This window comes from Berghia stephanieae, chromosome 2 (genome assembly GCF_034508935.2).
Source record: "Berghia stephanieae isolate SIO BIC M18660-M18661 chromosome 2, UCSD_Bste_1.3, whole genome shotgun sequence".
Lineage (NCBI taxonomy): Eukaryota > Metazoa > Mollusca > Gastropoda > Nudibranchia > Aeolidiidae > Berghia > Berghia stephanieae.
Window position 1 is genome coordinate 96,783,719 of NC_088361.1, and position 25,558 is coordinate 96,809,276.

The following is a 25,558-nucleotide window of genomic DNA, read 5'->3' on the forward strand; positions in this document are numbered from 1 at the left end:
CCCTGTCATAATCTAGAGATTTTCCTTGGCCAAAAACCTTCCCCCTTGACCTTGATGCAAAACTTTGCAACTTATGCCTGGGTTGTCTTGTTTTTTTCTTTTCCGAGATAGACGAATTTCCCTCTTGGAATGAATGAAGAGAAGCTAAATCGGTGTACAACCTCCCCCCCCCCCCCCACCCCCACCAATATAAAACCATCAAAAGGACCAAAGAAAACAAACCCCAAACAAACAAATACAACACAAGAAACTAACAACCAAAAACTAAACGATTCAAGATCAAACAAATTCACTTACATTTCACATTAGTTTTTATTTTATGCATATAACAATCAATACGTATAATTCAGCAGTACATGAGAATCAACATAATTCAGAAGTACACAGATATGATACATATTGCTTCACAGTTTTCTTTCTGCCTTAAAATACCACAATAACAATATGAGTCACTTGTTACTCACCCGCACCCCATTTCACCCTTACCAATAATAAATACATTATGCAACACTGTCTTGTGTCAGATATTCACTTACACTCACTACACCCAAGTATATATAGCGCATTGGGTGAAAAACTAGACACCATAATAATAATAATTATTATTATTATTATTATTATTATTATTATTATTCGTATAATAATAATAATAATAATAATAATAATAATAATAATAATAATAATAATAATAATAATAAATAGTTATAAGCCTATTTAAAAGTCATGACGAAAAAGAAATCCTATTTCCGAAAGGAGGCAATGCAAATATTGCTGCTTAAACTTAAAGCTTGAAGAAATAAATAAATAAGAAAAAAAGCAAATGGAAGTTTCAGTTTGATTTATGGAGGCAGAAGAGATGTACGTTTAGGATCTTCCCTTTGTCAGCAAAACACGATGAATGAAATACTTATTTCTCATTCATTGTGTTTTGTTGACAAAGGGGAAACTCGACATGTCCACATCATCTGTCTTATTGTTCTGTCATCTGCATTTTTTGCCAAATTTGGATCTAAAATTTGCCAAAATTTGCACAAAAAAACCCCCCAAAATTTGCCAAGAAATTTGCCAAAAAGACCAAAATTTGCAAAAAAATTTGCCGCACTTTGGGTCCTTATTTGAAGATTTTTTGACGAAACGATCCATGACTGAAGTTGGATGTGTAAGTGACTCGATTTATTTGACTTGAGAAATGAAATGACTCTGAATAGTATTGTTACTAAGATTTTAAAGGATCATTATCCATAGAGAGTAGCTTCCCTTGGTTTGGGCCCAGGCAAAGCTGCAACATTTCTCAAGTTTCGCACTTTTTTTTTTTTCGTTATTATTATTTTTGTTTTCGCTTCTTTTTTTCCCCCAAAATTTGCCACGCGATTTGCCAATTTTCCCAAAATTTGCCACGATTTGCCAATTTTGGGAAATTTGCCAAAATTTGCGGATCGCCCTGATATTTGCAGCCGCAAAAAATGCAGATGACAGATTGTTAGTTATTTCTGAAAGGATGTACATACAAAAGATAAATAATTTGAGCAGGCCTACTGATAAAGGAGAAATGATGTAAAGCTTATGTTAGACCAAGATTCGAGTATTGGTATTGCAGTACGGTATGGAATCCCTATCATCACTCCCCAGAAATTAAGGAAATAAGAATCCATCCAACAAAGAGCTCTAAAATTCGTTCAACAAAATCTAAAAACAAATCAAAGTATCAAAGCCATATCTGACACTGACACCCCATTGAAGGAAAGGAGAGAGAAGACTAAACTAAATGTATTTTACATTACAGGGCCTCCAACCGAACAAGTGCACTGATGAATGTCTATATCTATCATTACACACACACATACAAACAAACAAACATAACTATTAATGTCAGCAATTCATTCATAATAATATATAATATGATATCATCTCTAACGTCATTTATGAAAGAAGCACCGTTTAGGATTTCAAATTTCATCATTTTCAAATTGATATAAATATTAAAACAAGTTGGAATGCTTCAACACCTGACCACAACATTATGAAAAAAGAGATAATGATAAAAATAACAACTTCAATTATGGCAATTATGGACGCATTTCATTTCAAGAAACAATTGGGGCTAAAAGCCACCCAAGATCACACACATAACACACGCACACACACACACACACATATATATATATATATCTATATATATATATATATATATATATTTATATATATATATATATAATATATATATATATTTATATATATATATATATATATATATATATATTTATATTTATATATATATATATATATATATATATATATATATATATATATATATATATATATATATATATATATATATATATATATATATATATATGGAAACTTACAATTTTACAAACGTTTACACCGTACACTAATTTAAAAAAGCTGAAGATGCATCATCAATAAAATAAAAATTATAATGTGCCCATATTTCCAGTTCTGGAAGCTAAACTTCAAACTACGGGCTTGATTTAACATGGTTGTAATGGGCAATGATCGATCCTGGGTGAAGTCAGGATTGTCTGCCCAGCAGTGATTGGTTAGCTGTGTCATGTCTGTTATGTCTGGTGGAAAGTACCTTGCGGTAGACAAGGATCCTATCCAAAGGATAGCAAGTAATTGTTATTGACTGTTTCACACTATAGAAAACCGTGATAAAATCTGGCTCCATAGACATTGGCTCTGATGGACTACTTTTTGAGTGTATTTCCATTACAACAATATCAACAAGCCCATAACATTGGGCATGATCAATATTACATTTCCATGTGCTCGAGGTTATTGGTCACATTGCAAAGTTTTCTTAAAATTACTTGTATAGTGAAAAGTGTTCACAGTTTGAGAAATATCCAGCGTTACAATTGGTCATTTTGCTCAGCATGAGTCATGGGTATGTTGACAACTTTCATTTTCATAAACAAAGCAGCGTGTTTAGATACATTGAGAAATGTCCAACCGTTGTACAGCAACAAATCATGTGATCGATGACTGGGTTGGACGAAAACATGAATATAGATAGTTCGAAGATGACGTCACTCAGGTCTTTGTTATTGTTTTTGCCATCCGCGTTTATGAGTAATGCTCACTGAACTGTCTTAACCTGACTATCAACGTTCATGGATACACACAGTTTTGTGTGTTGGTCCGTTATACTTCCGGATGGCAATGTTATGAGCTTCTTCGCCAAGCGCATACTATCTATAGATCGCTCCCATTATAGTTTCAGAAATGTAAATAAGTACGTGTCCATGTGGAGCGAGCAAAACAAACAAATTAAAACGAGAAACGAAAAAAAAAAAGGTCCTAAGTTGCTATTATTCCACTTCCTAAAGCCATTGATTGTGTGTCACATCTCGGGCAGTTGGTCCAAGATTAAAAAAAAAAAGCTATCCCCAGCATATCGATGACAAAAAGAAGAACACATTTAAAGAGTACCGATACATAGAACTACATTTTCAAAAACTCCTTGACCAAGACCAGATCATTGAGGTATCCGAGATTTAAAATATTACTGCTTTTATTAATGATTTCCATTTACAATATTTGTTTCTGCGATAAGAATCCAGTTTAAAGCAATTTTAATTTCGTGTCTTGCCGGATATACCAGCTGAAATTCTGAACGTTTAAAAAGAATTTCATGATCAACTGTATCAAAATCAAAAGCAGTAGCTATAGATAGAATGAAGATGACGTCACTCGGGTCTTTGTTATTGCTTTTTGCTACCCGCGTTTATGAGTAATTCTCACTAAACTGTATTATCCAGACTATTATAAAAGTTCATGGTTACACAGAGTTTTGTGTGTTGGTCCGTTATAATTCCGGACGGCAATGTGAGTTTCTTATCGAAACGCACACTGTCTATAGATAGTATGCGCTTGGCCAAGAAGTTCATAACATTGCCATCAGGAAGTATAACGGACCAACACACAAACTATGTGTAATCATGAACGTTTATAGTCTGGAGTTTAGTGAGTATTACTCATAAACGCGGATGGCAAAAAACAATAACAAAGACCAGAGTGACGTCATCTTCATTCTATCTATATCTAACAGGTTCAGGAAAGAACTTAAATTATGGTTGACCACTCTACTGTTTGGAGACCTCTGATAAGACACCTCTCGGAAGGGAACATAACCTCGCATCTCGGAAAGACATCATAATGTAAACAATGACAGGTTTGCGTCAATACAATTTGTATGGCTACTGTCTTAGAGTTAGAGAGCGGCTTATGTAAACGTTATAACGCTCTGAATTCCTGAATAATATAATAAATAAAGCCACCACATACATTTCAAATTATACTTCAGTTCTTTTCATATGTTTGACATTCAATTTCTGATCTCCTGACTGAATTCCGTATGGCCGTAAGTGGTAGATGTAAAATTCTAAAGACCTCATCATTTTAGGTGGCACATAGTGGAAACTGATGGCGTAGTCACTTATACTTTCCTCGCCCTTTATTGGAAAAATACAGAAAGAATAAAAAACATTTGAAAAATTAGAAGAATTAAATAGCACGACAAAAAATAAATACACATATTTATGTGGAGCATTTCTATGCATGGACAATGCTCGGTGTGCTTCATAAAGCTTCATTTATTCCCACAGCAGATCGATTGGAAGCACAGATTTGTACTCTCTGTGCTTACTTACAATACATTACCTGAGACACGGTGCCTGCCATGACTAGCGTTTTTCGGTCATAGTCACCCATAGTAAGTAATGAAAAGATTTCTCTACAAGTGGAAGCCACGAAGTGATTTTTGGGATGTTTTTTTTTTTGTTGTTGTTTTGTCTGGCGCCTTTCATACACTCTTATTCAGTTCTTTATCTTACACCGGTGCCTGCTCCTTAATTTCTTAATTTTATATTTTCAACAGCAACAAAAAAAAAAAAAAAAATATGGAACAACTCAGATGTCTTCGTCCTCGTCCTCTCGTGTTCAATGTAGGTGTTGTTTGATGCAAGCGAGAGTTCATAGGGTAAAACGCGTGCTCCTGAGAAGAATATAGGAATTAAATAAAATTGTCTCAACTATCGGGGGCCTTTATGGTGTGATGGCAGTACGTATAATCAGTAGGTCTGAGGTTCGATCCCTAGTCGAGGTCGACTGTTTTTTTGGGATGATTTTTTTCTTTCTTGCTTTGTCTGGTACCTTTCATACACACTTGTTCAATTCTTTAGCGAAGTGTTTCGTCTAATGATTAACACGTAGAAAATTCTTTACAAAATTGTTTCATAACACTCGGCAATTTATAGAAATTCATAGATAAAACAAGTACCGGGATGGCAATTCAATACAAAGCGATATTGGCATTACGAATAGGTGGAAATCTCACAGAAGAATATATTATCACATACTTCTAATTGTATTCTGTTCCAAACAGTTTGGCACTTGATTTTTAAATATTTCATCAAATCTGACATCCCACTTGAAATAATATTTTTAAAAGTTTAAAATCAGATTAAAGAGAAAACAAAAGATTTGTGGGAAAAAATAGGCTGCGTCCGGTGTGTACTTATTTGAAGGCCTGATAACCCAGATTGTTATGGGCCCATTGTTGTAATGCTCAAGCCGACGCAAAATAAATTGTATCGTCCATTTCAGCAATGTTAAACTAAGCCCATAATAGGATTCAATAGTCTGATGTTACGTCCGCCCAGGAACCAGCAGCTTGGTTCTAAACAAAGAAAATCCGTCTTTTTATTCTTCATGCAGGCTAGAACTTTTTCACATGTCATGTGAGCAGAATGTATAAAAGTCAAAACATGATCAGATTTATGTTTTTTTTCTTCTCTGGATACACATTTCTATGCTCATCTGAGAAGTATTTTATAAACGCGTCCGCCATTGTTCCGACAGTTTAGAACCAGTTACTAAGTTACTATGTGTCAATACGAGGGAAGTGGCGTCACAACTGTTGAAGCCTATTCTTAAGTGCATAATAATAGCAGGCCTGATGACCTAACGCAATACTGGATTTGATTTAACAATGTTGTAATGGACCAAATTATGATTAGGTTTGAGAGTATTTTATTTCCATTACAATAATGAGATCGTAAAAATTTGGGTCATCAGAACTGTAATTAATTATAAGTCGGGTGTATCCCTACCTTTTTGGCTCCATTCGCATCATATTGATAGTACCAATCTGGATAACCACCAAAGATGTGTGTCTCTGGATCAAAGCAGTGAAATCGACTTCGTCCTAGGGCATCAGTGCTGTTGGCCGTTTTCACTCCCATTCGTTCCATACACAATCCAAGTTCGGCATCTTCCGCCCCGCCGTCCTGCCGGCATATCTTTTCATCCTTTCCAATTGTAGCAAGTCGTCGAAGGGCTTCTTTACTTAGGACATAACCACCTCCACCACTGGTATGAGTATGACAATAAAATTTGAAACATTATTCATTTTCTTGATTTGGCAATTTTAACTTGGATTCAATATCAAATAAAGCATTAAAGCAAACTGAAACAAACAAAATGGAAAAAAAATCCATCGAAAATGTTTTTAAAAGACGATTTTTCTATCGGTATGGAAACATTAAAAAACCCAACTAAATCAATAGTTAGAGTTAGAGGCTTATCGACTATTGTTCTTTACCACTCGTGTAAATTTTTGCATGTAGATTCTTTATTTAAATACACAACACAAGAATATAAGTTTGGCGAAGGACATTTACCTATAATATCCCTGTTTTACAATGGTTTTGAAGTGATGACCAAAATATATCGGCTCATTGTGATTTTCGTTGGATAAAAAGTATCGCAGGTTTTCTATAATAACAAAGGTATCGTCATCAGCCTGTGGGGAGGGGGGCGGGCGGGTGGGAAAAAAATGAAAATAAAAGTTAGAGATGTTTTCAGTTGACAAGTTATACCCAATGTCATTTTGCATGGTATAAAATAAGAGTAACAAAATGAGTAACATAAGACGCACCAACTTCAATATAAAAAAAAAATATGACCCAATCAAATTTTTAAATAGAAAAGTCCAGGGCACTTTTAGGCGGCGATCAGGACACAATCGTCTGAAACACCACATGCATAAGATTATCAAAATAGGAGAAACAGGCATATTGTGTGATATTGCGGTGAAGGAGAAGAAGACGCCCACCATGTCCTCCAAGACCAGGCAAGTGCTGTCCATTGAATGACAATAAGAACTGCTCACCCAAGACTTTTTCAAGTTCATTGCCTCTCGATAGTATGCGCTTGGCTAAGAAGCTCACAACATTGCCGTCCGGAAGTATAACGGTCCAGCACACAAAACTATGTGTAACCTTGAACCTCTATAGTCTGGTTAATACATTTTAGTGAGAATTACTCATAAACGCAGATGGCAAAAAGCAATAACAAAGACCTGAGTGCCGTCAACGTCATTCTATAACAGTGCAGAGGAAAGTAAGACGAACGTCTACATAAATATTCATAAGTTATTAAACTTATGAATATTTATGTAGACGTTCGTCTTGAATTTGAATGAAAAATTGGGAAAAGTAGCCTAATACCCAAGGAAGAATCTAATGGCTGCTTTCGTGACAAACGGTCTGGTGTGACGAGATGAAGAAAGAGAAGAAGAGAGAGATGAGCAAAGCACGTTTCCACCATTTCTCTTATCAACCCAATAAGCTAATAATAGAGACAAGCAGATATAAATCTGCTTTCCCTTGCCGTTATATGAGATATAAAGAAAGCCACGGCGAGAACTGGCAACTCGCTAGTAGCAAATATTATACGACCCGGTAAGCACTATCAAATGTGAATGCCTTTGAAGACAGTGAGGGCGCCGTGTCCATGTCCGAAACAAGTTTTCCAAGAATTTATTATTAACAAAACAAGTGAAAAGGCCTTGTTTTGTGTGTGTGTGTGTGTGTGTGTGTGTGTGTGTATGTGTGTGTGTATGTGTGTGTGTATTGTATGTATGTATATATGTATGTATGTATGTATGTATGTATGTATGTATGTATGTATGTATGTATGTATGTATGTATGTATGTATGTATGGATGGATGTGATGTATGGATGGATTGTATGTATGTATGTATGATGATGTATGTATGTATGTATGTATGTATGTATGTATGTATGTATGTATGTATGTATGTATGTATGTATGTATGTATGTATGTATGTATGTATGTATATGTATGTATGTATGTATGTATGTATGTATGTATGTATGTATGTATGTATGTATGTATGTATGTATGTATGTATGTATGTATGTATGTATGTATGTATGTATGTATGTATGTATGATGATGTATGTATGTATGGATGTATGATGTATGTATGTATGTATGTATGTATGTATGTATGTATGTATGTATGTATGTATGTATGTATGTATGTATGTATGTATGTATGTATGTATGTATGTATGTATGTATGGATGGATGGATGGGCGTATGTATGTATGTATGTATGTATGTATGTATGGATGGGTGGATGTATGGATGGATGGATGTATGTATGTATGTATGTATGTATGTATGTATGTATGTATGTATGTATGTATGTATGTATGTATGTATGTATGTATGTATGTATGTATGTATGTATGTATGTATGGGCGTATGTATGTATGTATGTATGTATGTATGTATGTATGTATGTATGTATGTATGTATGTATGTATGTATGTATGTATGTATGTATGTATGTATGTATGTATGTATGTATGTATGTATGTATGTATGTATGTATGTATGTATGTATGTATGTATGTATGTATGTATGTATGGATGGATGGATGGATGGATGGGCGTATGTATGTATGTATGTATTGTATGTATGTATGTATGTATGTATGTATGTATGTATGTATGTATGTATGTATGTATGTATGTATGTATGGATGGATGGATGGGCGTATGTATGTATGTATGTATGTATGTATGTATGTATGTATGTATTGTATGTATGTATGTATGTATTGTATCTATGTATGTATGTATGTATGTTTATGTGTGTGAGAGAGGGCGTTGTGTGTATTGTTTTTTTGTTTGAGTGTTTTATGAAGTCGGATTTCAATGTAAATGATCGATTGTGGACGTCTCGTCGTTAGCACTGACAGGCCTAATTGTTTTATTATTAATTCTGGCACATGGGGATAATGAATGTTGGACAATCCCAACTTTATTATTTTGTTGATAATGTGAATGTGAAGAACAAAATATGCTTGTCCAGGGAAAAAGGTCATCCCACGTGCCTGCTCCAAACCTGCCCAAAGTATGCAACAGCAAGTTAGGACGTTTGACCTGGTGTCACACCTCTGCAGACTAAGATGCATGGACCCGTGGCAGAGCTTAGGAAGGCAATGGCGTTCCTTTACCCACTGGACATTTAAACATGAAAACAATATGAGGGAGAACAAATAATAATAATAATAATAATAGTAATAATAATCATAATCATAATAAAAATCATAATAATAATAATAATAATAATAATAATAATAATAATAATAATAATAATAATAATAATAATAATAATAATAATAATAATAATAATAATAATAATAATAACAACAACATATGAGAGTTTAGATTACATTCGGCAACAGAAAAAGGAGAAGATAGGGAACCATTGACAATATCTCCAATAAGAAAATCACAACTTCGAGACACGGGGAAAGTGCCCCGAAAAAAAAGATTTTCGAGGCGGAAGAGATTGTCTTAAAATTCCTGTAACAACATTATCACACACTGATCAAGTAAATGAGTGATTTCACATGAATATCTATGTGGTCTTGTGGTATGACACTCGCTTTCGGATCGGAAGGTCCTGAGTTCGAGCCTCGCTCGGCGCATAGTTGAGTCCTTGGATAAGGCTCTTTACTCACATTCTCTCACTTTACTCAGGTGTAAAATGAGTACCTGGCCATTAACAGCGTTGTCTCTATCGGAAAAAAATGTAATATCGCCTAACAGGCGTCATGTCTCGTTCTACATGTTACACGTTGCTGTTGATCAGGGACCCCTTGTCAAGCGCTTTGAGCACATTAAGTGGATATTGCGCTATATAAAAGCTCAAATATTTGTAACTGTTTGACTTAACATAATGAAATCAAACAAACATAAAAGATCGAATGTTGTTCTCTCACCCCACATAATCATATTGCTAACTTCAAAATAGACTTTTTTTTAACCTCAGGAATGAGAGACACCCAATGTTTGCCGACACTTTGCCAGTTTAGATTTATCTCCATCTTTTAAATGCGACAATAAACAGGGATAGGGATATTGACCTTTTAAAAAAAAATAGACTTACTTTCATGAACCAGTCCGCGTCGTTGAAATGGTGATCATAAATATATTTAAATCCTCTCATAGTTTTCGCTGTAAGATGCTCTCGGCCCTCTGAAATATTCAAACCTATGGTCGGGAAATTCTTGTCCGTCTCAGAGCTACATTGAAAAGAAAAGAAAGTAAAAGAAATGAAATTGACCAGATATATTATATCGACAAGGTTTAACGATCAACAAAACAGATGTAATTTCTTTTGTGACTTATAACCAACGTAATGATGATGATGTTCTCCAAAAAGCAACACAAAACAAAATTAAAAAAATAAAATAAATAAATAATTTTTTTTAAAAAGCAACACTTGAGCTTTTATATAGTGCAATATCCACTAAACGTGCTCAAAGCGCTTTACAAGGGGTCCTTAGCCAACAACAACACTTAAGATTTAAAACGAGTCATGACGCTCCCGACAGAAACAACACTGTTAACGACCAGGTACTCGTTTTACACCTGAATACGGTGAGAGAAAATATGTAAAGAGCCTTTTCCAATGACTCAACTATGCACTGCTCAGATCGGAACTCGAACCCAGAAGGCAAGTGTCATACCACAAGACCACATGGCCGCAATGAGGATGATCTATATCCTTTCCATGTGCTCGAGGTCATTGGTCACATGGCAAAGTGTGCTCCATAGTGAAAAGTGTTCACAGCTTTTGAAATATCTAACATCACGATCGGTCATTTTGTTCCACTTGACTCATGGGCATGTTAAAAACTTAAAAAAACAAAGCAGTGTGTTTACATTTGTAAAGAAATATCCAAACTTTTCACAGCAATAATCACGTGATTGATGACTCGAATGGACGGAAACATGAATATATAGATCGCTCCCATTGCCTTAGCGTGTTCATGTTATTTCTGTCATAAATAATAACGTGAAGTTGAATGTAAGCTTCAATTTAATTACAAAAAAACAGATCAAATGAACGTTTCGGGTTTCCCCTTTATCAACAAAACAGGATGATTGAAACACCACAGATCATCCTGTTTTGTTGATAAAGGGGAAACCCGAAACGTTCATTTGATCTGTTTTTGTAATTAAATTGAAGCTTACATTCAACTTCACTTTATTATTTATTTCTTCGAGCTTCGAGCAGCAACATTTACACTGTTATTTCTGTCGTACACTGAGAAAACGTTTGTTATAATATTTTGGTAAGGAACCTTCTGATTTAATATATCGGTCTTGAGTTGAGAATTAACCAGTAGATTTTTGACCAATCAAAACATGGAATTTGTGACACACTTTCACACGTGCTCGGACAAGTATGGTTGGTTATTTATAAACAATAATGTGAATGTGAATGAAATCGACCTCTCTCTAATCATTGTTATTGTTTTTATACCGCCAGATAGGTGATTAGTTATCACACGATTATCTCAATCATATTATACACGCTTACTTATTCACATAGTTTTATTGTGTGTGTTCTGGTTTTATTGATCATGCGGTAGAACAGTGGGCATTTTACCTAGACGTGGTTATCTAGGTGTCTAACTTTGGACAGGATAGGAGTCATTTAAATCGGTGAAGTAAAAGTTTTCTCGCCAAAATTTAAAATGGCGTTTTGTAAATGTACGGTAGATTTTTTTAAAAAGGGGGTGGGGGTGGGGGGGGGGGGGGGGTCCCAGGTTTCAGATTGTTTTTACTAAGATGACGGTCATTTAAATCGATCGATCTTTGAAGGATACGTTTTCTGACCAAGTTTATAAATACCATTTTTTCCAGAGCACGTCATTTAACTGATTAAAACGGGGCCAGAGCACGTAAACGAAATGAATGACAACAATAATATGAGAAGCTTTGAGAATGTAAATATAAAATGTTTGTACATGACATACATGATACATATTTTGGGCGAGGGCAGTAAACATAGAATACACAGTACACCAGTCTCCAAGACCATCGCGTTCGCTAATTTTTCCATGGATTATATTATACTTTTAAAATACTACCTTGTGTTAGTTGGTCATTTTGTATGCCTTATGTTTGTAATGGTGATGATGATGATGGTGATGATGATGATGATGATGGTGATATCGACAATAATAATGATAATAATAATAATAATAATAATAATAATAATAATAATAATAATAATAATAATAATAATAATAATAATAATAACAATAATAATAAGCATAATAATAATAACAGCAACAACAACAACAACAACAATAATAATAATAATAATAATAATAATAATAATAATAATAATAATAATAATAATTATTATTATTATTATTATTATTATTATTATCATTATTATTATTATTATTAATAATATTAATATTATCATCATCATCATCATCGCCATCATCATCATCAGCAACAACAACAATAATAATAATAATAATAATAATAATAATAATAATAATAATAATAATAATAATAATAATAATAATAATAATCATAATAATAATAATAATCATAATAATAATAACAGCAACAACAACAACAACAACAATAATAATAATAATAATAATAATAATAATAATAATAATATAATAATAATAATAATAATAATAATAATAATAATAATAATAATAATAATAATAATTATTATTATTATTATTATTATTATTATTATTATTATTATCATTATTATTATTATTATTAATATTAATATTATCATCATCATCATCATCATCATCATCATCATCGCCATCATCATCATCATCATTATCATCATCGTCGTCGTCGTCATCATCATCATCATCATCATTATTATTATTATTATTATTATTATTATCATTATTATTATTATTATTATTATTATTATTATTATTATTATTATTATTATTATTATTATTATTATTATTATCATTATTATTATTATTATTATTATTATTATTATTATTATTATCATCATCAAAATACAGCAAACCTGAAAAAGATGAGTTTGTCCACCCTTTTTCCCCACGTATCTCTGACAGTACTGGCCTTTTCCTTGAGGTTGACTGGGGCAGTCATGACCCAGATTAACACACGGACCTGTTTGGCCAGTGCCTGCGCCACCTTATCATCATCTATCACCATGGTGAGAAAAAAAAAAAAAGAAAAGGAAAATATATAGTTAATGTTTATGTAGGATACGTCATTAAAAGAAAACCACATGTTACCTTTATGAATGAGTAATTCTCACTAAACTGTATGAACCAGACTATAATAGTTCATGGTTACACATGGTTTTGTGTGTTGGTCCGTTATACTTCCGGGTGGCAAAGTTGTGAACTTTTTAGCCAAGCGCATGCTATCTATAGGAAACAAACTGGGACTGTGCGTAGCCATCGTTATGTCATAGCCTGATACTGAAATCCAAAAGGACTGGTAGTTTGACGTCATTATTTGGTTTTTCCACCGCTTGGTCAGTTGTCGTAAGTAGAGCTCATGGAAACAAGTTATTTCATTGGTTGAACTATTGAATAAAACTCACGATTTGTTTTCTTTTGCGGCAAAAGACTGGCATTTTTTGGTCAGTATCAGGCCATAACTCTACGAAGGCCACGGATTGTGGCGCCAAATGAATGGTTGGAATAGCATCTCAATGTGTTGGTAAAGTGTAGACACTGTCATGTATCAACGCAGTCCACACAGGTGGGTTTTTTTTTTACCGCCAATGGTGGGCAGGAGGTCACTTCCTTCTCTTGCGTCTCTTCTTGCATCCACATCCAACACCCTCTCCATATATTTACATTGTTTCCACATTTGACAAAATGTGATATTTTGTAACCTTTCATATTTGTGTTTTGGTTGTTATCTCCTGACGAAGGCCAAGTGCCGAAACGTTGTTTATTTTGTGTTGTTCCCTTATATATGAATCACATTTACTTACTTTATCATTCTCTCCAGGTCACTTGTTGTGTTCTCTTATCCCTTTATTTCTGTTTTCCGAGTTGCTTTCTGTCTTTTTCTTGGAATTGGATTACTTGGTTTTGTCCTGGCCCTTGCAGAAGCCCTTGGCTGACGGGGTCGACAGTCAAATGTATTGTGTTAGTTTTGGGAGGTAATATTTTTTTCCTTGTAAATAAATAATCTCTCCGTTATGTGTTGATTTATATTTAGTGATCTTGTCTTGTAAATATTTAAGTGCATTCCTATTGGGGGGAGGGGGGGGGGGGGGTCCTTTGCTGGTGTCTGGATGAAACTTTTAGATGATCTCAAACTATTGACATTGATGGTATAATATCTGTTACCTATTTGAACATATTCCTCTTTGTCTTACTCTTTTTTTGGTGGGTAGTTTAATTGTAATTATAGAAATTTTGTCTATCCCATTATCTTCCTTTTTAATGGCGTTGATAATATGTGCCGTAAAACTCTTAAAAACATAAAACATAAAGATCCCATATTTCGTAAGCCTGAGGAGCCAAACTATTCTTTAGATGTGCGTCCATTGGCCAATATTCTATAAAATCTTACCAACCGATAATCATTAATTGAGCTTTTATAAAGCGCCATATCAACGTGCTTTACAAGGGGTCCCTGGCCAACAGCAACATTTAATTGCCACTTAGGACGAGACATGACGCCTGTTAAGCGATAATACAAATTTTTCGGACAGAGACAACGCTGTTAACGGCCAAGTACTCATTTTACTCCTGAGTACGGTGAGAGAATGTGAGTAAAGAGCCTTTTGAACGGACTCAACTACGCGCCGAGCGCGGAGGCTCTAACCCAGGCCTTCCGTGGTGTCATACCACTAGACGTCGACATAGCCGCAATCATTGGGTATCTGGATCTGTTAGAATTAGGGAGACATACTTAAGGATGGATTAGTAGTGTTCTGTTCCAAGGGCAGCAAACAACTATTTTTGTTTGGATTAGTAGTGTTCTGTTCCAAGGGCAGCAAACAACTATTTTTGTTTGGATTAGTAGTGTTCTGTTCCAAGGGCAGCAAACAACAATTTTTGTATGGATTAGTAGTGTTCTGTTCCAAGGGCAGCAAACAACTATTTTTGTATAGATTAGTAGTGTTCTGTTCCAAGGGCAGCAAACAACTATTTTTGTTTGGATTAGTAGTGTTCTGTTCCAAGGGCAGCAAACAACAATTTTTGTATGGATTAGTAGTGTTCTGTTCCAAGGGCAGCAAACAACAATTTTTGTATGGATTAGTAGTGTTCTGTTCCAAGGGCAGCAAACAACAATTTTTGTATTGATTAGTAGTGTCCTGTTCCAAGGGCAGCAAACAACTATTTTTGTATAGATTAGTAGTGTTCTGTTCCAAGGGCAGCAAACAACTATTTTTGTATAGATTAGTAGTGTTCTGTTCCAAGGGCAGCAAAAAACTATTTTTGTATGGATTAGTAGTGTTCTGTTCCAAGGGCAGCAAAAAACTATTTTTGTATGGATTAGTAGTGTTCTGTTCCAAGGGCAGCAAACAACTATTTTTGTAAATGTGAAAAAGTGAATCTTACGTTTAAAAGTTTCTGATTTATGAAATTTTAGTCTTGGAAATGAAGAAACAATGTTATAATAATAATAAAAAATAATTGAGCTTTTATATAGCGCAATATCCACTAAATGTGCTCAAAGCGCTGTACAAGGGGTCCCTGGTCAACAGCAACATTTAACATTTAGGACCGGACATGACGCCTGTTAAGCGACATTACATTTTTTCGGACAAAGACAACGCTGTTAACCACCAGGCACTCATTTTACACCTGAGTACGGTGAGAGAATGTGAGTAAAGAGTCTTTTCCAAGGACACAACCATGCGCCGAGTGAGGCTCGAACCCAGGACCTTCCGATCCGATAGCGAGTGTCATACCACAAGACCACATAGCCACATGTTCATAGGACTCCACGTAAAAGTCCTTCAGAGCCATTTGGTCCACGGAGCCAGAGTTTATCCCTATTTCTATAGCGTGAAACAGACAATATTATTGTGAATTTCTTACTACCCTTTGGATAAGACGCTAGTCTATCGTGCGTAAAGTGCTTTCCGCCAGATATAACAGACCCATCTACCCAATCTCTGCTGGGTGGGCGGGGGCGGGGGGGTGGGGGGTGGTCAGAAAATATTAATCTCGACTTCACCCCGGGCCGATCTCTCTACGACAAACTATAGAAAATCAACCCATGTTTGACAACAGATTCAATTTTCAGTATCGAATTCTTCCCGACATAATTACAATTTCAGATCATGGGTCACATTTTCATTTTTTATCGTCTTATGCCACATGTGGTCTTTTGGTATGACACTCGCCTTCGGATAGGAAGGTCCTTGGTTCGAGTCCCGCTCTGAGCGGCGTATAGTGAGTCCTTGGAAAAGGCTCTTTATTCACATTCTGTAATCGTACTTTGGTGTAAAATGAGTACCTGGCCATTAGCAACATTGTCTCTGTCGCAACAATTGGGAAGAAAAAGACTGGTTCCTACTTCATTGGAAGTGTAAAATCACTCTTCCGGAGGACTGGATATATATACCTTGTGTAATTGATTTTCTGGTTTCAGAGTGACGGTATATAGCCTATTTTCTAGTCTAAATAAATGTTGGTCATCAATAGATAGAATGAAGTTGACGTCACTCGGGTCCTTGTTATTGTTTTTTTTTTTGTTTGTTTGTTTGTTTTTTTGGTTTTTTTTTTGCCACCCACGTTTGTGAGTAATACTCACGTAACTGTATTATCCAGACTATAAAAGTTCATGGTTACAAGGAGTCTTTTGTGTTGGTCCGTTATACTTCCGGATGGCAATGTTGTGCGCTTCTTAGCCAAGCGCATACTATCTATAAAGATCACCTATCTTCGCTCGTTTACGTCCTGCAATCCTAAGAATCTGACTTTACATCCTGCTACTGAGATATTATGTAGTTATGCCACTTTATGTAACCTATTCATTATTTGTACTCCAAAGGAGTGGTATGACACTCGCTTTCGGATCGGAAGGTCCTGAGTTCGAGCCTCGCTCGGCGCATAGTTGAGTCATTGGGAAAGGCTCTTTACTCTCATTCTCTCACCGTACTCAAGAGGTGTAAAAGGAGTACCTGAACTTTAACAGCGTTTTCTCTGTCGGAAATAAAATGTAATATCGCCTAACAGGCGTCATGTCTCGTCTTACATGTTAAGTGAAGTGCTGCTGTTGGCTAGGGACATCCTGTAAAGCGCTTTGAGCACGTTAGTGGATATTGCGTTATAATTAAAAGAACAAGCTCATTAAAAAAAAATCTTACCTGTATGAAAATGTTTGTCATCTCCCGAGGACATGGCAGTCCTCATATCCTTTTGATTCCGGATTGTGTGTGTACCGGTCATGCCTGTTTGAAAAACGTTCTTTACTGAGCTGAAATGGATCATGTTTAAACTGGAGACCAGGAAAGCAACCGTTAGCCCAATGGCTACTCCCAAAAACAAGTTCCTGTTGATGTTCATGTTGATCATTTCAACTTAATCTGAAAATAGATTTTTTTTTTTTTAAATTAAAAACTTAACGATTGGAAATCGACAGAAATACGCGCAAAATGTATCTATTTAGGCGTCTAAATAGATTTTTTTTAAAAATATGAACACACACACACACACACACACACACACACACAAATAGACAACTAAATAAATAAATAGAGATTAATATATTATTACAGACGAAATAAAAGTAAATAAACATAATGAAGGCAAATTTTGGATGTTTCTCTTGCCTACAGGTTAAAAAAAAAGAAAAAGAAAAAAAAAGAAGGGGAAAAAAAACCTTAGTGCTAAATGTTTACATTTAAAAAAAAAAAAGGTTAGGATGGTTATTTCTGTATAATTTAAAATATGAATTCAGACTCAAGTAACAATTGAACACATTTGTTCCATAAAATAATCAAAAATAAAAATCCATCCATAAACATTTCTGATCATATCAATAATTCAAATAATCGACGCTCAAACAGACCCTAACTTGAGCGTTTATAGAGTGCAATACCCACTTAAATACGCTCAAGGTGCTTTTAAAATCCAGTCCCATCCAAGGGGTCCCTAGCCAACAGCAACAATTTCACTTATGTAGAACGAGACACGATTTTGACACAACTACAAATTCAATCAGGCTAATTTGTCAGTGCATGACATAATCAGTCGGAAGGTGAAAATTTTGGATTGCATTTTTTTGCATTATCTGAAAGAATATGCTCTCCAGAACATTTTAATCTTTATTTGAAGTAAATCGGGTGATTTTTCATAAAGTTATGGTCAGATGTATGGGAAAGGTATCCAGCAACTTTTCTCAAATTTCATACTTTTTCAACTTGACGAGCTGTAAAAAATATTTAGAAGTGAAATTAAGCTTTGATATTTCCCAGAGATGTACAAAAAGGATTGATTTAACCATTTATGACAAGAACACATCTTTGATAAAAATTGACATTTAACCAAACTTCAGTTCAAACTTTTTCACAATCCGACTGATTATGTCATTCACTGTAACTTGCTAAGATTGCTAAGAATAGTCCCCCCCCCCCCCCCTCCCCTCCCCGCGGAGCTAACAATAAGAGTACTCCGGAAAAGACTACTACATCGAAGAATACTGAAAACCTAAATTTTCCAATCGCGCTTTTGGTGTACCTACATAAAACACCAGGACAAAGGAATACATTGAGGATTGGAATCTAATGGTATCGTATCGTTTAAAAGCTAATAGGTTTTAAAAAACTTTACATGCTTTGTGAAACTTTCTTGCATAGATACAATTTTTAAAAGTTGTATAAACAACGATCATTGTCAAATTTGACTATTTTGAGTATATAATCACTATAAAAATATTATTAAATTTCTAATACAGAAATAAGTGTCATAGTTAATATTCGTATCTAGTATAACTTTTGCATTTACGGCAATTGCCTCTTAATATTCTATTTAATTCAAAGAGCCCATTATATACACAGATAGCATTTATTTATCATTCACATAATTTATAGGTTTTATTTCAATCCGCACTGTAAGGAAATTACGAGATGGATGGATGGAAAATAACATCGAGGAACTACGGACATATCTTTCAGGTCTGCAAGGTCCATGTTGATTTTATAATGGGCACTCACCAACGTGAATAAATACCATTTGCAATATGGAGAAAAATTGTGACGAATATAATATAAATATAGAACAATCAATACAATTGTAAAAAGACAATTGATTTTTCCTTTATGACAGACACAATTTAAAGATGACTTCAAACAAAATGTATTTCTCCTCTCTCTCTCTCTCTCTCTCTCTCTCTCTCTCTCTCTCTCTCTCTCTCTCTTACTTTCTTTCTCTCTCTCCCTCTTTTATTCTATCTATCTATCTACCTATCTATCTATCTATCTATCTATCTATCTATCTATCTATCTATCTATCTATCTATCTATCTATCTATCTATCTATCTATCTATCTATCTATCTATCTATCTATCTATCTATCCTATCTATCTATCTATCTATCTATCTATCTATCTATCTATCTATCTATCTATCTATCTATCTATCTATCTATCTATCTATCTATCTATCTATCTATCTATCTATCTATCTATCTCTATCTATCTATCTATCTATCTATCTATCTATCTATCTATCTATCTATCTATCTATATCTATCTATCTATCTATCTATCTATCTATCTATCTATCTATCTATCTATCTATCTATCTATCTATCTATCTATCTATCTATCTATCTATCTATCTATCTATCTATCATATCTATCTATCTATCTATCTATCTATCTATCTATCTATCTATCTATCTATCTATCTATCTATCTATCTTATCTATCTATCTATCTATCTATCTATCTATCTATCTATCTATCTATCTATCTATCTATCTATCTATCTATCTATCTATCTATCTATCTATCTATCTATCTATCTATCTATCTATCTATCTATCTATCTATCTATCTATCTATCTATCTATCTATCTATCTATCTATCTATCTATCTATCTATCTATCTATCTATCTATCTATCTATCTATCTATCTATCTATCTATCTATCTATCTATCTATCTATCTATCTATCTATCTATCTATCTATCTATCTATCTATCTATCTATCTATCTATCTACTATCTATCTATTATCTATCTATCTATCATCTATCTATCTATCATCTATCTATCTATCTTACATCTATATTTATCTATTATCTATCTATCTACCTATCTATCATCTATATCAATCTATAGTCTATATTATCTATCTATCTACTATCTATCATCATAGTTATCTATATCTATATTTATCTATCCATCTAGTTATCTATACATCTATCGGTTTATCTATCTATCTATATCTATCTATTAATCTATCTGTCTACCTATCTGTCCATCTATCTATCTATCTATCTATTCTATATCTATCTATCTATCTATCTATCTATCTATCTATCTATCTATCTATCTATTTATCTATATATCTGTCTGTCTGTCTGTCTGTCTGTCTACCTATCTCATTTACTATTTAGCAAGAACGACAAACGCACAGGGCAACCTGTACATATATGCAGGTCTGACATCCGAACGCAATTTTGGGGCTGGTTCAACACTGTTGCCCGGACAGCCTTTTGAGTCCTGAAGAAAATTTGAAAATCAAAAGACATTGGGGTCTCAACAAAACTAAGAATTCTTAATATTAATATAAAGTCTGTACTCCTGTATGGATCAGAAAGATGGAGGATAACCAAAGGCATGGCCAACAAATTACAGACGTTTACAAACACATGAGAGAAAAATACAAGAAAAAAAAACATCTCAAAAAATCAGTCTACCTCAGACTGTCTACTAAGGATGATTTTGGACATCAGGTGGACGGATAAAGTCAGAAATTAAGATCTTCGGGAAGAAGCTGCCAATCAACAACCTATATACAAGTCAGAAAGAGGACGTGGGAATGGATAGGCCATACACTTAGAAAACCTGCCTGCAACATCACAAGACAGGCTCTGATATGGAATCCACAAGGAGGAAGAAGACCAGGGAGGCCAAGAAATAGTTGGCGAAGAAGCACGGTGGAGGAAGCAAGGAGGGGCGGTTACACATGGAAACAGGTGGGGAAGACAGCCCAAGGAAGTCAAATAGCGAGGCTTCATTGATGGCCTATAATCCGACTTTGGTTAAGGGCTTAAGTCAAGTCAAATTTCACATTGTCATAATCAACACTGTTTTGCGTCATTTTTTGAGATTCCAAGACAACGATGAGCCCATAACAAATTGGATTAAAAGACCTGAAAAAAAAAGTGCACATCGGCATAAGGGTATAAAAGGGAGGCCTTCCGAAAGCTCCTACAAAGGGAAACAACTCAAATAATATTCCCTGAACTAACCCCAAGAAAAAATAAAACCTAGTACCTTTAACTAACCCTAATAGTAAAACAAACACCCTAGCACCTTTGCTAAGACTTATGACTATCCCTAATAGAAAAAAAATCCTCCGATCTCGAGCTAACCGTAGGAGGAAAAAACAAAACCTTAGGACTGCTTTTCACTACCTTTCAAAACTTCACAAATCAAAATGGCGGCCGAGAATCAAAACAATTGTCAAAATAGGAAATTTTAAACTTTCAAAAATCTATCAAGGTTTGTTCTAGAGTTTTTAAAATGCTTGTATATGATGACAAATTGAATAACTAAAATCCACGCTGAAAATACAAATTGAAAGAAAAGCTAGCTCTAGGAGCTTTCGGAAGGTCTGCCGAATAAAATAAAGATCTGAACAAATGTGTATGCAAGGTGCCAGACAAAGCAAGAAAGAAATATACAAGAAAAAAAACATCACAAAAAATCAGTCTACCTCGACTGGGGATCGAACCTCAGACCCTCTGAATAGACGCAGCCCAAAAATTATGACCTGACAAAGAATTCCAAGGCAAATACAGGCTAACATACGTCTAATTTTGATTCTAAAAGATATTGCATTCATACCTACTCATTAGTTTTTCATCTTTATCTTATCTTTTTAAAAAGGTATGCAAATCATCATTGGTTTAAAACTATAATATCTTGTCTTTATCTTCGTGTGTTCAGATTATCTTCACAAAAGTGCGGATTTATTTTAAGTTCGCGGCATCATGTGTGTAACTTGCTTGACGTAACACGGCGTGTACCTATATGCAGGTCTGACATTCGAACGCAACTATAGGTCTAGTTTAACATTGTTGTATTGGACAATATTTTGCGTCATTTTTTAAATATTTCCATGAGAACAATGAGCCCATAATAAATTGGGTAATCAGACCTGCAAATAAGTGCACGTCGGCGAAACACCATACCTTCTATGTGCACCTATTTACGAGTCTGATAACAGAAGGCAATTTTGGGCTTGTTTTAACATTGTTGTAATGGGCAACAGTATTTTCCCATGGTTTGAGTGTTCTGCCAGTAAAATAATAAAATCATAACCATTTAGGTTATCAGACATGCAAGAAATAAAAAGCACAAAAAAACTTGAGCTTTTTTATATAGCGCGATATCCACTTAATATGCCCAAAGCGCTTTACAAGGAGTCCCGGACCAACACGTTACATGCAGAACGAGACATGGCGCATGTTAAGCGACATTATAATTGTTTCCGACAGAGACAACGCTGGTAACGGCCAGGTACTCATTTTACACATCGTGATCACAAGACATATGAAAAGTTCTAGCCAGCATGAAGAATAAAAAGTACCCATTTTCTTTGTTGAGAACCAAGCTGCTTCGTTGCTGGGCGAACGTGACATTAGACTAGTGAATCCTATTATATGAAGGGATATTTAGATATAATATGACCGATAATACTTGTTTGTACTGCTGTTGACAAGGCTTTCAATTGTGTATGTAAATAGAATGCATTGTTATCATGGCGTACTAAAAGAGTCTATTATAGTAGGGCTATGATTGTTATCTATTTATGGTTATCTTCCTTACATGGTGTCCACTAAGTCTGGGTACATGGTAATAGTACGAATTCCTCTTTAAAAACCCTCTTATTCGATTGGCATGTAAATGGATTGTATTTAAACTACACATGACCTCTTCTCCATTGAAGAAAAGTATCATTCAGCCATTCAGCCAAATCTCCACAATCTATAGCATAAATGAATAAATATAAATAGATGGGGAAGTACGACATTACCCAGACTTTGTGGACACACTGTATTATATGGATGCACGTGTGTGTGGGTGGTGTGTGTTTTGCATGTCACGGTTAAAGATATATGTTTGAACATCACTCATCCATGGGTACGTGTAAGTTGATTAATTATCTTTACCATGTTTATCATTATTGTAATCTTTTAATCAAGATATTTTTAACATTACTATTATTAAGGGCAGTCAATGGATTTTATCTTATATTGCCCTATATGTTATGTTATAATAATAATACTACTAATACTAATACAACAACAACAACAACAACAACAACAACTACTACTACTACTACTACTACTAATATCACTACTACTACTACTACTACTACTACTACTACTACTACTACTACTACTACTACTATTTCTACTACGACTTCTCCTAAAACTTCTACTACTACTACTACTACTACTACTACTACTACTACTACTACTACTACTACTACTACTACTGCTGCTGCTACTACTACTACTACTACTACTACTACTACTACTACTACTACTACTACTACTACTACTACTACTACTACTACTAATAATAATAATAATAATAATAATAATAATAATAATAATAATAATAATAATAATAATAATGAAATACAACAAAGCAAATACGAGGCGTTCCTGTAACCATTTTTTGAAAAAAAGTAAACGAGAAAGAAAAAACCCGGTAAGCACACGCACACATACATACATACACACACACACGCGCGCGCGCGCGCCCGCGGAGAGAGAGAGAGAGAGAGAGAGAGGGGGGGGGGGAGAAACTCAATCAATAGATAGATAGATAGATACATATATAGATATATAGATAGATAGATATATAGATAGATATATAGATAGAGTGAGAGAGAAAGAGAGAGTTAGGGAGAGAAAGAAAGGGAGAGAGAGAAAGAGAGAAAGAAAGAAAGAAAGAGAGAGAGAGAGAGAGAGAGAGAGAGAGAGAGAGAGAGAGAGAGAGAGAGAGAGAGAGAGAGAGACCAAACGAATCTTTTCCCAAAAGCTTTATCTATCTTCTTATCCTTACGTCAATGGCAATGCAGTTAACAAAAACGGGTCGCGAACAGGATCTAATACACAGAAAATATGCTGTGATCAAATTCCTCTGAACTCCAATGAGGAAGAGAAAATATTATATGAAAACATAACTGCGGTCACTGCCTCTGAGCGGAGACAGCGATTTGTTGAGACGCGAAACTTCTGAAGTGGCAATAGGGTTTTAATAGTAAACGATGCGTATCTATGTCAGGCCGTGTCAAGTCGGTAAACATCCTCTCGCTCATAACGTTTATATTTTGTAATATTTGTCACGAGTTTTCGCAGCTTTCTATATTCAGATGTGATTTCTTCTCACAACTTCTCTCAGACTATAAACTTTTAGTGTTTTTATACGATAAATATAGCGGGAAAATGTGTGTATTTTATTTAAACACATACCATCAATAGACAAATTCCATGTTTACCGACTTGACATTGAACACCCACATACAGAAGGAGCCCCCAAGTTTCATGTCTCTATCGATAGTATACGCTTGGCTAAAAAGCTCATAACATTGCCATCCGGAAGTATAACGGACCAACACACAAAACTGTGTGTATCCATGAACGTTTATAGTCAGGTTAATACAGTTCAGTGAGCATTACTCATAAACGCGGATGGCAAAAAACAATAACAACGACCTGAGTGACGTCATCTTCGAACTATCTACACACTGGCTAAGAAGCTCACAACATTGCCACCCGGAAGTATAACGGACCACCACACAAAACTATGTGTAACCATGAACTATTATAGTCTGGTTAATACAGTTTAGTGAGAATTACTCAGAAACGCGGATGACAAAAAACAATGAGAAAGATCAGAGTGACGTCAACTTCATTCTATCTATAAGAGCAAGTTAACGATTATGTTCGGGCGTGTTGCGACGCCTGAGGACAGATCCTGGTTTTCTTCCTCGTCGTTGGTCGATCGTTTGGGTTCAGGGAACGTAACCGTTAACTTGTTAATGTTACCCTGTCACACTGGGTAATACTATTGTATTTGTAATTATGATGAAATCTCATTATTATAGTTTTGTAACAGAAGGTATTAAGGGATGTATTATGCATAGCAATAACATTTCCTTTGG

The 25,558-nt window shown here is 34.6% G+C and overlaps 1 protein-coding gene across 10 annotated transcripts in view; it reads right to left on the minus strand.

Annotated features, from left to right (window-relative positions):
- Positions 1-2,360: 2,360 nt before the first annotated feature.
- Positions 2,361-25,558, minus strand: part of LOC144965957 (glycoprotein-N-acetylgalactosamine 3-beta-galactosyltransferase 1-like) — a 63,800-nt gene continuing 40,602 nt past the window's right edge. For all 10 annotated transcript variants that reach the window (XM_078901859.1, XM_078901854.1, XM_078901853.1 and 7 more), the window contains 6 exons: positions 17,512-17,730; positions 13,225-13,366; positions 10,300-10,435; positions 6,708-6,829; positions 6,138-6,396; positions 2,361-4,478 (listed from right to left, as the gene is read on the minus strand). In XM_078901859.1, the coding sequence (XP_078757985.1) occupies positions 4,320-4,478; positions 6,138-6,396; positions 6,708-6,829; positions 10,300-10,435; positions 13,225-13,366; positions 17,512-17,719 (1,026 nt within the window). In that variant the 5' untranslated portion in view covers positions 17,720-17,730 and the 3' untranslated portion in view covers positions 2,361-4,319. The remainder of the gene's footprint in view (positions 4,479-6,137; positions 6,397-6,707; positions 6,830-10,299; positions 10,436-13,224; positions 13,367-17,511; positions 17,731-25,558) is intronic.